The 14,050-nt window shown below is 42.8% G+C and overlaps 1 protein-coding gene across 1 annotated transcript in view; it reads right to left on the bottom strand.

Moving 5' to 3' along the window:
- The window catches only part of LOC137306831 (contactin-5-like), a 107,739-nt gene that overhangs the window by 39,112 nt on the left and 54,577 nt on the right, over positions 1-14,050 (bottom strand). Inside the window, exons 6-7 of the mRNA XM_067976230.1 lie at positions 3,590-3,717; positions 1,147-1,322 (exon numbers count right to left, since the gene is read on the bottom strand). Coding sequence (XP_067832331.1) covers positions 1,147-1,322; positions 3,590-3,717 — 304 coding nt within the window. The remainder of the gene's footprint in view (positions 1-1,146; positions 1,323-3,589; positions 3,718-14,050) is intronic.

Genomic DNA, 14,050 nt, shown 5'->3' with positions numbered 1-14,050 from the left:
TCGGAGGGTCAGTGCTGAGGGAGCGCCGCGCAGTCGGAGGGTCAGTGCTGAGGGAGCGCCGCACTGTCGGAGGGTCAGTACTGAGGGAGTGCCGCGCTGTCGGAGGGCCAGTGCTGAGGGAGCGCCGCACTGTCGGAGGGTCAGTACTGAGGGAGTGCCGCGCTGTCGGAGGGCCAGTGCTGAGGGAGCGCCGCGCTATCGGACGGTCAGTGCTGAGGGAGCGCCGCACTGTCGGAGGGTCAGTACTGAGGGAGCGCCGCACTGTCGGAGGGTCAGTGTTGAGGGAGCGCCGCACTGTCGGAGGGTCAGTGCTGAGGGAGCGCCGCACTGTCGGAGGGTCAGTGCTGAGGGAGCGCCGCACTGTCGGAGGGTCAGTGCTGAGGGAGCGCCGCACTGTCAGAGGGTCAGTGCTGAGGGAGCGCCGCGCTGTCGGAGGGTCAGTACTGAGGGAGCGCCGCACTGTCGGAGGGTCAGTACTGAGGGAGCGCCGCACTGTCGGAGGGTCAGTACTGAGGGAGCGCCGCACTGTCGGAGGGTCAGTACTGAGGGAGCGCCGCACTGTCGGAGGGTCAGTACTGAGGGAGCGCCGCACTGTCGGAGGGTCAGTGCTGAGGGAGTGCTGCACTGTCGGAGGGTCAGTACTGAGGGAGCGCCGCACTGTCGGAGGGGCAGTACTGAGGGAGCGCCGCACTGTCGGAGGGTCAGTACTGAGGGAGCGCTGCACTGTCGGAGGGTCAGTACTGAGGGAACGCCGCACTGTCGGAGGGGCAGTACTGAGGGAGCGCCGCACTGTCGGAGGTGCTGTCTTTCGTCCGAGATCTTAAACCGAGGCCCCGTCTGCCCCTCTCAGGTGGATGTAAAAGATCCCACGGCCACTATTGGAAGAAGAGCAGGGGGAGTTCTCCCCGGGGTCCTGGGGCCAATATTTATCCCTCAACCAATAACCATCAAAAAACAGATTATCTGGTCATCCATCTCACGGCCGATGGTGGGATCTTGCTGTGCTCAGAACGGCTTGCTGCTTTCACCCCCGAACAGAACGGTCGCTGCAGCCCCCGGCCGGCTGTGCACAATCTACGTCGGGAGGGTTTCAATGAACGCAAGTCTTACCTTTGCTGTCGCTCTCACCCACCCCATAATACTCACGGCCCTGATGTGCTCGAAGTGGTTGGCTTCTCTCCGAAAGTCGATGGCTTGCCCGTTGAGGGACCAGAGGAAATGGACCTGGAGAGAGTTGTCATGGGTGGCCCGGCAGGTCAGGACAATGCTCTCTCCAACAGTCACCTCCACCTGGGAGGGAATCAGCTGTACCTCCGTCGCCTCTGGGGATTTAGAGAGAATTACATCGAATGTACCGCACAGAAACAGGCCATTCGGCCCAACCGGTCTATGCTGGTGTTTATACTCCACACGAACCTCCTCCCTCCCCTCTCCATCTCACCCTATCACCATATCCTTCTCCCTTTTAGGATTTTGAAAGGATTTGATAGGGTCGATGGAGAGAAACTATTTCCTCTGGTGGGGGGAGTCCAGAACAAGGGGGGCAGAACCTTAAAATTAGAGCCAGGCCGTTCAGAGGTGATGTCAGGAAGCATTTCCTCACACAGAGGGGAGTGGGAATCTGGAACTCTCCCCCCCAAAAAGCTGTGGAGGCCGGGGGTCAATTGGAAATTTCAAAACTGAGATCGATAGATTTTTGTTTTAAAAAAATGTATTTTTATTCATTCTCGGGATGTGGGCGTCGCTGGCGAGGCCGGCATTTATTGCCCATCCCTAATTGCCCTTGAGAAGGTGGTGGTGAGCCGCCTTCTTGAACCGCTGCAGTCCGTGTGGTGACGGTTCTCCCACAGTGCCGTTAGGAAGGGAGTTCCAGGATTTTGACCCAGCGACGATGAAGGAACGGCCGATATATTTCCAAGTCGGGATGGTGTGTGACTTGGAGGGGAACGTGCAGGTGGTGTTGTTCCCATGTGCCTGCTGCCCTTGTCCTTCTAGGTGGTAGAGGTCGCGGGTTTGGGAGGTGCTGTCGAAGAAGCCTTGGCGAGTTGCTGCAGTGCATCCTGTGGATGGTACACACTGCAGCCACAGTGCGCCAGTGGTGAAGGGAGTGAATGTTTAGGGTGGTGGATGGGGTGCCAATCAATCGGGCTGCTTTGTCCTGGATGTCAGTGTAGAGGGAGCTTTACTCTGTATCTAACCCTGTACCTGCCCTGGGAGTGTTTGATGGGACAGTGTAGAGGGAGCTTTACTCTGTATCTAACCCGTGCTGTACCTGCCCTGGGAGTGTTTGATGGGACAGTGTAGAGGGAGCTTTACTCTGTATCTAACCCTGTACCTGCCCTGGGAGTGTTTGATGGGACAGTGTAGAGGGAGCTTTACTCTGTATCTAACCCGTGCTGTACCTGCCCTGGGAGTGTTTGATGGGACAGTGTAGAGGGAGCTTTACTCTGTATCTAACCCTGTACCTGCCCTGGGAGTGTTTGATGGGACAGTGTAGAGGGAGCTTTACTCTGTATCTAACCCGTGTTGTACCTGCCCTGGGAGTGTTTGATGGGACAGTGTAGAGGGAGCTTTACTCTGTATCTAACCCGTGCTGTACCTGCCCTGGGAGTGTTTGATGGGACAGTGTAGAGGGAGCTTTACTCTGTATCTCACCCTGTACCTGCCCTGGGAGTGTTTGATGGGACAGTGTAGAGGGAGCTTTACTCTGTATCTAACCCTGTACCTGCCCCGGGAGTGTTTGATGGGACAGTGTAGAGGGAGCTTTACTCTGTATCTAACCCTGTACCTGCCCTGGGAGTGTTTGATGGGACAGTGTAGAGGGAGCTTTACTCTGTATCTAACCCTGTACCTGCCCTGGGAGTGTTTGATGGGACAGTGTAGAGGGAGCTTTACTCTGTATCTAACCCTGTACCTGCCCTGGGAGTGTTTGATGGGACAGTGTAGAGGGAGCTTTACTCTGTATCTAACCCTGTACCTGCCCTGGGAGTGTTTGATGGGACAGTGTAGAAGGAGATTTACTCTGTATCTAACCCTGTACCTGCCCTGGGAATGTTTGATGGGACAGTGTAGAGGGAGCTTTACTCTGTATCTAACCCTGTACCTGACCCTGGGAGTGTTTGATGGGACAGTGTAGAGGGAGCTTCACTCTGTATCTAACCCTGTACCTGCCCTGGGAGTGTTTGATGGGACAGTGTGGAGGGAGCTTTACTCTGTATCTAACCCTGTACCTGCCCTGGGAGTGTTTGATGGGACAGTGTAGAGGGAGCTTTACTCTGTATCTAACCCTGTACCTGACCCTGGGAGTGTTTGATGGGACAGTGTAGAGGGAGCTTTACTCTGTATCTAACCCTGTACCTGCCCTGGGAGTGTTTGATGGGACAGTGTGGAGGGAGCTTTACTCTGTATCTAACCCTGTACCTGCCCTGGGAGTGTTTGATGGGACAGTGTAGAGGGAGCTTCACTCTGTATCTAACCCTGTACCTGAAGTTAGGGTAATTAGATTACCAAATTGCTCCCCTCAGTTTTGGTTGGATTTGAATCCCAATCCCAGATGTGGAATGGTCTCACACAGGGGTTGTAAGTTTACCTTTGACATACACGCTTCCTGAGCTCGATGATACTCCAAATAAGTTCTCCGCTCTGCATGTGTAGCTGCCGGAGTCTGATCGGGTAACCGTACTGATTCGCAGGGTCCCATCTTGTGAAATGCTCACCCTGTAAAAGGAGAAGAGAATCTCGGGGCAGTGAGTGACCAGGAGCAGAGGACTCCTGGCAGAGTCCTGCACTGGAGTTAGACCAGCAACGTCCAAATACGGGATGGAGGGAGGGACCAACATCCAAATACAAGATGGAGGGAGGGACCAACGTCCAAATACGGGATGGAGGGAGGGACCAACATCCAAATACGGGATGGAGGGAGGGACCAACATCCAAATACAGGATGGGGGGAGGGACCAACGTCCAAATACAGGATGGGGGAGGGACCAACGTCCAAATACGGGATGGAGGGAGGGACCAACATCCAAATACAGGAAGGGGTGAGGGACCAACATCCAAATACAGGATGGGGGGAGGGACCAACGTCCAAATACAGGAAGGGGTGAGGGACCAACGTCCAAATACAGGATGGGGGGAGGGACCAACGTCCAAATACAGGATGGGGGGAGGGACCAACGTCCAAATACAGGAAGGGGGGAGGGACCAACGTCCAAATACGGGATGGGGGGAGGGACCAACATCCAAATACAGGAAGGGGGGAGGGACCAACGTCCAAATACAGGATGGGGGGAGGGACCAACATCCAAATACAGGATGGGGGGAGGGACCAACGTCCAAATACGGGATGGGGGGAGGGACCAACGTCCAAATACAGGAAGGGGGAGGGACCAACGTCCAAATACAGGATGGGGGAGGGATCAACATCCAAATACGGGAAGGGGGGAGGGACCAACGTCCAAATACAGGATGGGGGGAGGGACCAACGTCCAAATACAGGAAGGGGGAGGGACCAACGTCCAAATACGGGATGGGGGGAGGGACCAACGTCCAAATACAGGATGGGGGGAGGGACCAACGTCCAAATACAGGAAGGGGGGAGGGACCAACGTCCAAATACGGGATGGGGGGAGGGACCAACGTCCAAATACGGGATGGGGGGAGGGACCAACGTCCAAATACGGGACGAGGGCAGGACCAACGTTATTATTGTGTCCTTGAAGGGGGATCCTGATGGACAGACTCCCTCTTTGAAGGGGTCTCTGATGGCTATGAATGATCTCAGTACACCCCCGGTTAGAGAGAGGGGCAATCGGCCCCTGATCACTGTCCAGTGACCCCCGGGTTAGAGAGAGGGGCAATCAGCCCCTGATCACTGTCCAATGACCCCCTATTAGAAAGGGTGTGGATGGATTAAATTTTAAAATTCTCCATCCTTGTTTTCAAATCCCTCCCTGGCCCTCGCCCCTCCCTCCCTATCTCTGTAACCTCCTCCAGCCCGACAACCCTCCCAGGTCTCTGCGCTCCTCCAATTCCAGCCTCTTGTCCATCCCCCGATTTCCATCGCTCCACCATTGGTGGCCGTGCCTCCAGCCGCCTGGGCCCTGAGCTCTGGAACTCTCTCCTCCTTTAAGCAATGCTGCCGATGTCATCGAGTCATGTTGTGAGACCACAGTGTAAGGTCATTACAACGAGCAACAAGGAAAACATCTCAAAAATTAATCACAAAAGTTAAATTCTTCTCCAGTCCAGTGGAAATAAATGGCAGGCAGTCAGCATTGTGTTAAACTCATTACACAGAGGCTGATTACAGATGTCCAGAGTGCCTTCAAAGCTCAAAAGATCATTGAGCAGTAACAGAGCCTGTGATCAGCGGCCTGTGAACGGGATGATCTGTCGGTGATCGGCACTGAATGTTAAATCACTCTTTGAACGAGAACTGACAAACTGCTCACTGCAAACTAACCAGTCTCATACTCCAGTCAACTCCTGTCTCTATTCCCACACACTGAGATACGGCTCGACAATACCAGGGAATCGTTCCCTTTTACTCGCTGTGTACTGTCCATGTACAGGAGCTGACACTGAGACACACCTGGGCCGTACAGTCCTCGACGGGAGTGAATCATTCCCTTTTACCCACTGTGTACTGTACATGTACAGGAGCTGACACTGAGACACACCTGGGCCGTACAGTCCTCGACGGGAGTGAATCATTCCCTTTTACCCACTGTGTACTGTACAATGTACAGGAGCTGACACTGAGACACACACGGGCCGTACAGGACCAGACGGGAGTGAATCATTCCCTTTTACCCACTGTGTACTGTAATTCCCGACTCTCTCTCAATCTATAATGATGTAATTCCCGACTCTCTCTCAATCTATAATGATGTAATTCCTGACTCTCTCTCAATCTATAATGATGTAATTCCTGACTCTCTCTCAATCTATAATGATGTAATTCCCGACTCTCTCTCAATCTATAATGATGTAATTCCTGACTCTCTCTCAATCTATAATGATGTAATTCCCGACTCTCTCTCAATCTATAATGATGTAATTCCTGACTCTCTCTCAATCTATAATGATGTAATTCCCGACTCTCTCTCAATCTATAATGATGTAATTCCCGACTCTCTCTCAATCTATAATGATGTAATTCCTGACTCTCTCTCAATCTATAATGATGTAATTCCTGACTCTCTCTCAATCTATAATGATGTAATTCCTGACTCTCTCTCAATCTATAATGATGTAATTCCTGACTCTCCCTCAATCTATAATGATGTAATTCCCGACTCTCTCTCAATCTATAATGATGTAATTCCTGACTCTCTCTCAATCTATAATGATGTAATTCCTGACTCTCTCAATCTATAATGATGTAATTCCTGACTCTCTCTCAATCTATAATGATGTAATTCCTGACTCTCCCTCAATCTATAATGATGTAATTCCCGACTCTCTCTCAATCTATAATGATGTAATTCCTGACTCTCTCTCAATCTATAATGATGTAATTCCTGACTCTCTCTCAATCTATAATGATGTAATTCCTGACTCTCTCTCAATCTATAATGATGTAATTCCTGACTCTCTCAATCTATAATGATGTAATTCCTGACTCTCTCTCAATCTATAATGATGTAATTCCTGACTCTCTCTCAATCTATAATGATGTAATTCCTGACTCTCCCTCAATCTATAATGATGTAATTCCTGACTCTCCCTCAATCTATAATGATGTAATTCCTGACTCTCTCTCAGTCTATAATGATGTAATTCCTGACTCTCTCTCAATCTATAATGATGTAATTCCTGACTCTCTCAATCTATAATGATGTAATTCCTGACTCTCTCTCAATCTATAATGATGTAATTCCTGACTCTCTCTCAATCTATAATGATGTAATTCCTGACTCACTCTCAATCTATAATGATGTAATTCCTGACTCTCTCTCAATCGATAATGATGTAATTCCTGACTCTCTCTCAATCTATAATGATGTAATTCCTGACTCTCTCTCAATCTATAATGATGTAATTCCTGACTCTCTCTCAATCGATAATGATGTAATTCCTGACTCTCTCTCAATCTATAATGATGTAATTCCTGACTCTCCCTCAATCTATAATGATGTAATTCCTGACTCTCTCTCAATCTATAATGATGTAATTCCTGACTCTCTCTCAATCTATAATGATGTAATTCCCGACTCTCTCTCAATCTATAATGATGTAATTCCTGACTCTCTCAATCTATAATGATGTAATTCCCGACTCTCTCTCAATCTATAATGATGTAATTCCTGACTCTCTCTCAATCTATAATGATGTAATTCCTGACTCTCCCTCAATCTATAATGATGTAATTCCTGACTCTCTCTCAATCTATAATGATGTAATTCCCGACTCTCCCTCAATCTATAATGATGTAATTCCTGACTCTCTCAATCTATAATGATGTAATTCCTGACTCTCTCTCAATCTATAATGATGTAATTCCTGACTCTCTCTCAATCTATAATGATGTAATTCCTGACTCTCCCTCAATCTATAATGATGTAATTCCTGACTCTCCCTCAATCTATAATGATGTAATTCCTGACTCTCTCTCAGTCTATAATGATGTAATTCCTGACTCTCTCTCAATCTATAATGATGTAATTCCTGACTCTCTCAATCTATAATGATGTAATTCCTGACTCTCTCTCAATCTATAATGATGTAATTCCTGACTCTCTCTCAATCTATAATGATGTAATTCCTGACTCACTCTCAATCTATAATGATGTAATTCCTGACTCTCTCTCAATCGATAATGATGTAATTCCTGACTCTCTCTCAATCTATAATGATGTAATTCCCGACTCTCTCTCAATCTATAATGATGTAATTCCTGACTCTCTCAATCTATAATGATGTAATTCCTGACTCTCTCTCAATCTATAATGATGTAATTCCTGACTCTCTCTCAATCTATAATGATGTAATTCCTGACTCTCTCAATCTATAATGATGTAATTCCTGACTCTCTCTCAATCTATAATGATGTAATTCCTGACTCTCTCTCAATCGATAATGATGTAATTCCTGACTCTCTCTCAATCTATAATGATGTAATTCCCGACTCTCTCTCAATCTATAATGATGTAATTCCTGACTCTCTCTCAATCTATAATGATGTAATTCCTGACTCTCTCTCAATCTATAATGATGTAATTCCTGACTCTCTCTCAATCTATAATGATGTAATTCCCGACTCTCTCTCAAACTATAATGATGTAATTCCTGACTCTCTCTCAATCTATAATAATGTAATTCCTGACTCTCTCAATCTATAATGATGTAATTCCCGACTCTCTCTCAATCTATAATGATGTAATTCCTGACTCTCTCTCAATCTATAATGATGTAATTCCTGACTCTCTCTCAATCTATAATGATGTAATTCCTGACTCTCTCTCAATCTATAATGATGTAATTCCTGACTCTCTCAATCTACAATGATGTAATTCCCGACTCTCTCTCAATCTATAATGATGTAATTCCTGACTCTCTCTCAATCTATAATGATGTAATTCCTGACTCTCTCTCAATCTATAATGATGTAATTCCTGACTCTCTCTCAATCTATAATGATGTAATTCCTGACTCTCCCTCAATCTATAATGATGTAATTCCTGACTCAATCTATAATGATGTAATTCCTGACTCTCTCTCAATCGATAATGATGTAATTCCTGACTCTCTCAATCTATAATGATGTAATTCCTGACTCTCTCTCAATCTATAATGATGTAATTCCTGACTCTCTCTCAGTCTATAATGATGTAATTCCTGACTCTCTCTCAGTCTATAATGATGTAATTCCTGACTCTCTCTCAATCTATAATGATGTAATTCCCGACTCTCTCTCAATCTATAATGATGTAATTCCTGACTCTCCCTCAATCTATCATGATGTAATTCCTGACTCTCTCTCAATCTATAATGATGTAATTCCCGACTCTCTCTCAATCTATAATGATGTAATTCCCGACTCTCTCTCAATCTATAATGATGTAATTCCTGACTCTCTCTCAATCTATAATGATGTAATTCCTGACTCTCTCTCAATCTATAATGATGTAATTCCTGACTCTCTCTCAGTCTATAATGATGTAATTCCTGACTCTCTCTCAATCTATAATGATGTAATTCCTGACTCTCTCTCAGTCTATAATGATGTAATTCCCGACTCTCTCTCAATCTATAATGATGTAATTCCTGACTCTCTCTCAATCTATAATGATGTAATTCCTGACTCTCTCAATCTATAATGATGTAATTCCTGACTCTCTCAATCTATAATGATGTAATTCCTGACTCTCTCTCAATCTATAATGATGTAATTCCTGACTCTCTCTCAATCTATAATGATGTAATTCCTGACTCTCTCAATCTATAATGATGTAATTCCTGACTCTCTCAATCTATAATGATGTAATTCCTGACTCTCTCTCAATCTATAATGATGTAATTCCTGACTCTCTCAATCTATAATGATGTAATTCCTGACTCTCTCAATCTATAATGATGTAATTCCTGACTCTCTCTCAATCTATAATGATGTAATTCCTGACTCTCTCTCAATCTATAATGATGTAATTCCCGACTCTCTCTCAATCTATAATGATGTAATTCCTGACTCTCCCTCAATCTATCATGATGTAATTCCTGACTCTCTCTCAATCTATAATGATGTAATTCCCGACTCTCTCTCAATCTATAATGATGTAATTCCCGACTCTCTCTCAATCTATAATGATGTAATTCCTGACTCTCTCTCAATCTATAATGATGTAATTCCTGACTCTCTCTCAATCTATAATGATGTAATTCCTGACTCTCTCTCAATCTATAATGATGTAATTCCTGACTCTCTCAATCTATAATGATGTAATTCCTGACTCTCCCTCAATCTATCATGATGTAATTCCTGACTCTCTCTCAATCTATAATGATGTAATTCCTGACTCTCTCTCAATCTATAATGATGTAATTCCTGACTCTCTCTCAATCTATAATGATGTAATTCCTGACTCTCTCTCAATCTATAATGATGTAATTCCCGACTCTCTCTCAATCTATAATGATGTAATTCCTGACTCTCCCTCAATCTATCATGATGTAATTCCTGACTCTCTCTCAATCTATAATGATGTAATTCCCGACTCTCTCTCAATCTATAATGATGTAATTCCCGACTCTCTCTCAATCTATAATGATGTAATTCCTGACTCTCTCTCAATCTATAATGATGTAATTCCTGACTCTCTCTCAATCTATAATGATGTAATTCCTGACTCTCTCTCAATCTATAATGATGTAATTCCTGACTCTCTCTCAATCTATAATGATGTAATTCCTGACTCTCTCTCAGTCTATAATGATGTAATTCCTGACTCTCTCTCAATCTATAATGATGTAATTCCTGACTCTCTCTCAGTCTATAATGATGTAATTCCCGACTCTCTCTCAATCTATAATGATGTAATTCCTGACTCTCTCTCAATCTATAATGATGTAATTCCTGACTCTCTCAATCTATAATGATGTAATTCCTGACTCTCTCAATCTATAATGATGTAATTCCTGACTCTCTCTCAATCTATAATGATGTAATTCCTGACTCTCTCTCAATCTATAATGATGTAATTCCTGACTCTCTCAATCTATAATGATGTAATTCCTGACTCTCTCTCAATCTATAATGATGTAATTCCTGACTCTCTCAATCTATAATGATGTAATTCCTGACTCTCTCAATCTATAATGATGTAATTCCTGACTCTCTCTCAATCTATAATGATGTAATTCCTGACTCTCTCAATCTATAATGATGTAATTCCTGACTCTCTCAATCTATAATGATGTAATTCCTGACTCTCTCTCAATCTATAATGATGTAATTCCCGACTCTCTCAATCTATAATGATGTAATTCCCGACTCTCTCTCAATCTATAATGATGTAATTCCCGACTCTCTCAATCTATAATGATGTAATTCCTGACTCTCTCTCAATCTATAATGATGTAATTCCCGACTCTCTCAATCTATAATGATGTAATTCCTGACTCTCTCTCAATCTATAATGATGTAATTCCCGACTCTCTCAATCTATAATGATGTAATTCCTGACTCTCTCAATCTATAATGATGTAATTCCTGACTCTCTCTCAATCTATAATGATGTAATTCCCGACTCTCTCAATCTATAATGATGTAATTCCTGACTCTCTCTCAATCTATAATGATGTAATTCCCGACTCTCTCTCAATCTATAATGATGTAATTCCTGACTCTCTCTCAGTCTATAATGATGTAATTCCCGACTCTCTCTCAATCTATAATGATGTAATTCCCGACTCTCTCTCAATCTATAATGATGTAATTCCTGACTCTCTCTCAATCTATAATGATGTAATTCCTGACTCTCCCTCAATCTATAATGATGTAATTCCTGACTCTCTCTCAATCTATAATGATGTAATTCCCGACTCTCTCTCAGTCTATAATGATGTAATTCTTGACTCTCTCAATCTATAATGATGTAATTCCTGACTCTCTCTCAATCTATAATGATGTAATTCCTGACTCTCTCTCAATCTATAATGATGTAATTCCTGACTCTCTCTCAATCTATAATGATGTAATTCCCGACTCTCTCTCAATCTATAATGATGTAATTCCTGACTCTCTCTCAATCTATAATGATGTAATTCCTGACTCTCTCTCAATCTATAATGATGTAATTCCCGACTCTCTCTCAATCTATAATGATGTAATTCCTGACTCTCTCTCAATCTATAATGATGTAATTCCTGACTCTCTCTCAATCTATAATGATGTAATTCCTGACTCTCTCTCAATCTATAATGATGTAATTCCCGACTCTCTCTCAATCTATAATGATGTAATTCCTGACTCTCTCAATCTATAATGATGTAATTCCTGACTCTCTCTCAATCTATAATGATGTAATTCCTGACTCTCTCTCAATCTATAATGATGTAATTCCTGACTCTCTCTCAATCTATAATGATGTAATTCCTGACTCTCCCTCAATCTATAATGATGTAATTCCTGACTCTCTCTCAATCTATAATGATGTAATTCCTGACTCTCTCTCAATCTATAATGATGTAATTCCTGACTCTCTCTCAATCTATAATGATGTAATTCCCGACTCTCTCTCAATCTATAATGATGTAATTCCTGACTCTCTCTCAATCTATAATGATGTAATTCCTGACTCTCTCTCAATCTATAATGATGTAATTCCTGACTCTCTCTCAATCGAAAATGATGTAATTCCTGACTCTCTCTCAATCTATAATGATGTAATTCCTGACTCTCTCAATCTATAATGATGTAATTCCCGACTCTCTCTCAATCTATAATGATGTAATTCCTGACTCTCTCTCAATCTATAATGATGTAATTCCTGACTCTCTCAATCTATAATGATGTAATTCCCGACTCTCTCTCAATCTATAATGATGTAATTCCTGACTCTCTCTCAATCTATAATGATGTAATTCCTGACTCTCTCTCAATCTATAATGATGTAATTCCCGACTCTCTCTCAATCTATAATGATGTAATTCCTGACTCTCTCTCAATCTATAATGATGTAATTCCTGACTCTCTCTCAATCTATAATGATGTAATTCCCGACTCTCTCTCAATCTATAATGATGTAATTCCTGACTCTCTCTCAATCTATAATGATGTAATTCCTGACTCTCTCTCAATCTATAATGATGTAATTCCTGACTCTCTCTCAATCTATAATGATGTAATTCCCGACTCTCTCTCAATCTATAATGATGTAATTCCTGACTCTCCCTCAATCTATAATGATGTAATTCCTGACTCTCTCTCAATCTATAATGATGTAATTCCCGACTCTCTCTCAATCTATAATGATGTAATTCCTGACTCTCTCTCAATCTATAATGATGTAATTCCCGACTCTCTCTCAATCTATAATGATGTAATTCCTGACTCTCTCTCAATCTATAATGATGTAATTCCTGACTCTCTCTCAATCTATAATGATGTAATTCCCGACTCTCTCTCAATCTATAATGATGTAATTCCTGACTCTCTCTCAATCTATAATGATGTAATTCCTGACTCTCTCTCAATCTATAATGATGTAATTCCTGACTCTCTCTCAATCTATAATGATGTAATTCCTGACTCTCTCAATCTATAATGATGTAATTCCTGACTCTCTCTCAATCTATAATGATGTAATTCCTGACTCTCTCTCAATCTATAATGATGTAATTCCTGACTCTCTCTCAATCTATAATGATGTAATTCCCGACTCTCTCTCAATCTATAATGATGTAATTCCCGACTCTATCTCAATCTATAATGATGTAATTCCTGACTCTCTCAATCTATAATGATGTAATTCCTGACTCTCTCTCAATCTATAATGATGTAATTCCCGACTCTCTCTCAATCTATAATGATGTAATTCCTGACTCTCTCTCAATCTATAATGATGTAATTCCTGACTCTCTCAATCTATAATGATGTAATTCCTGACTCTCCCTCAATCTATAATGATGTAATTCCTGACTCTCTCTCAGTCTATAATGATGTAATTCCTGACTCTCCCTCAATCTATAATGATGTAATTCCTGACTCTCTCTCAATCTATAATGATGTAATTCCTGACTCTCTCAATCTATAATGATGTAATTCCTGACTCTCTCTCAATCTATAATGATGTAATTCCTGACTCTCCCTCAATCTATAATGATGTAATTCCTGACTCTCTCTCAATCTATAATGATGTAATTCCTGACTCTCTCAATCTATAATGATGTAATTCCTGACTCTCTCTCAATCTATAATGATGTAATTCCTGACTCTCTCTCAATCTATAATGATGTAATTCCTGACTCTCTCTCAATCTATAATGATGTAATTCCTGACTCTCTCTCAATCTATAATGATGTAATTCCTGACTCTCCCTCAATCTAT

Source organism: Heptranchias perlo, chromosome 45, assembly GCF_035084215.1.
Source record: "Heptranchias perlo isolate sHepPer1 chromosome 45, sHepPer1.hap1, whole genome shotgun sequence".
NCBI classification, from domain to species: Eukaryota; Metazoa; Chordata; class Chondrichthyes; order Hexanchiformes; family Hexanchidae; genus Heptranchias; species Heptranchias perlo.
The sequence above is the reverse complement of the archived record's forward strand: the minus strand, read 5'-3'. Positions and strand labels throughout refer to the sequence as shown.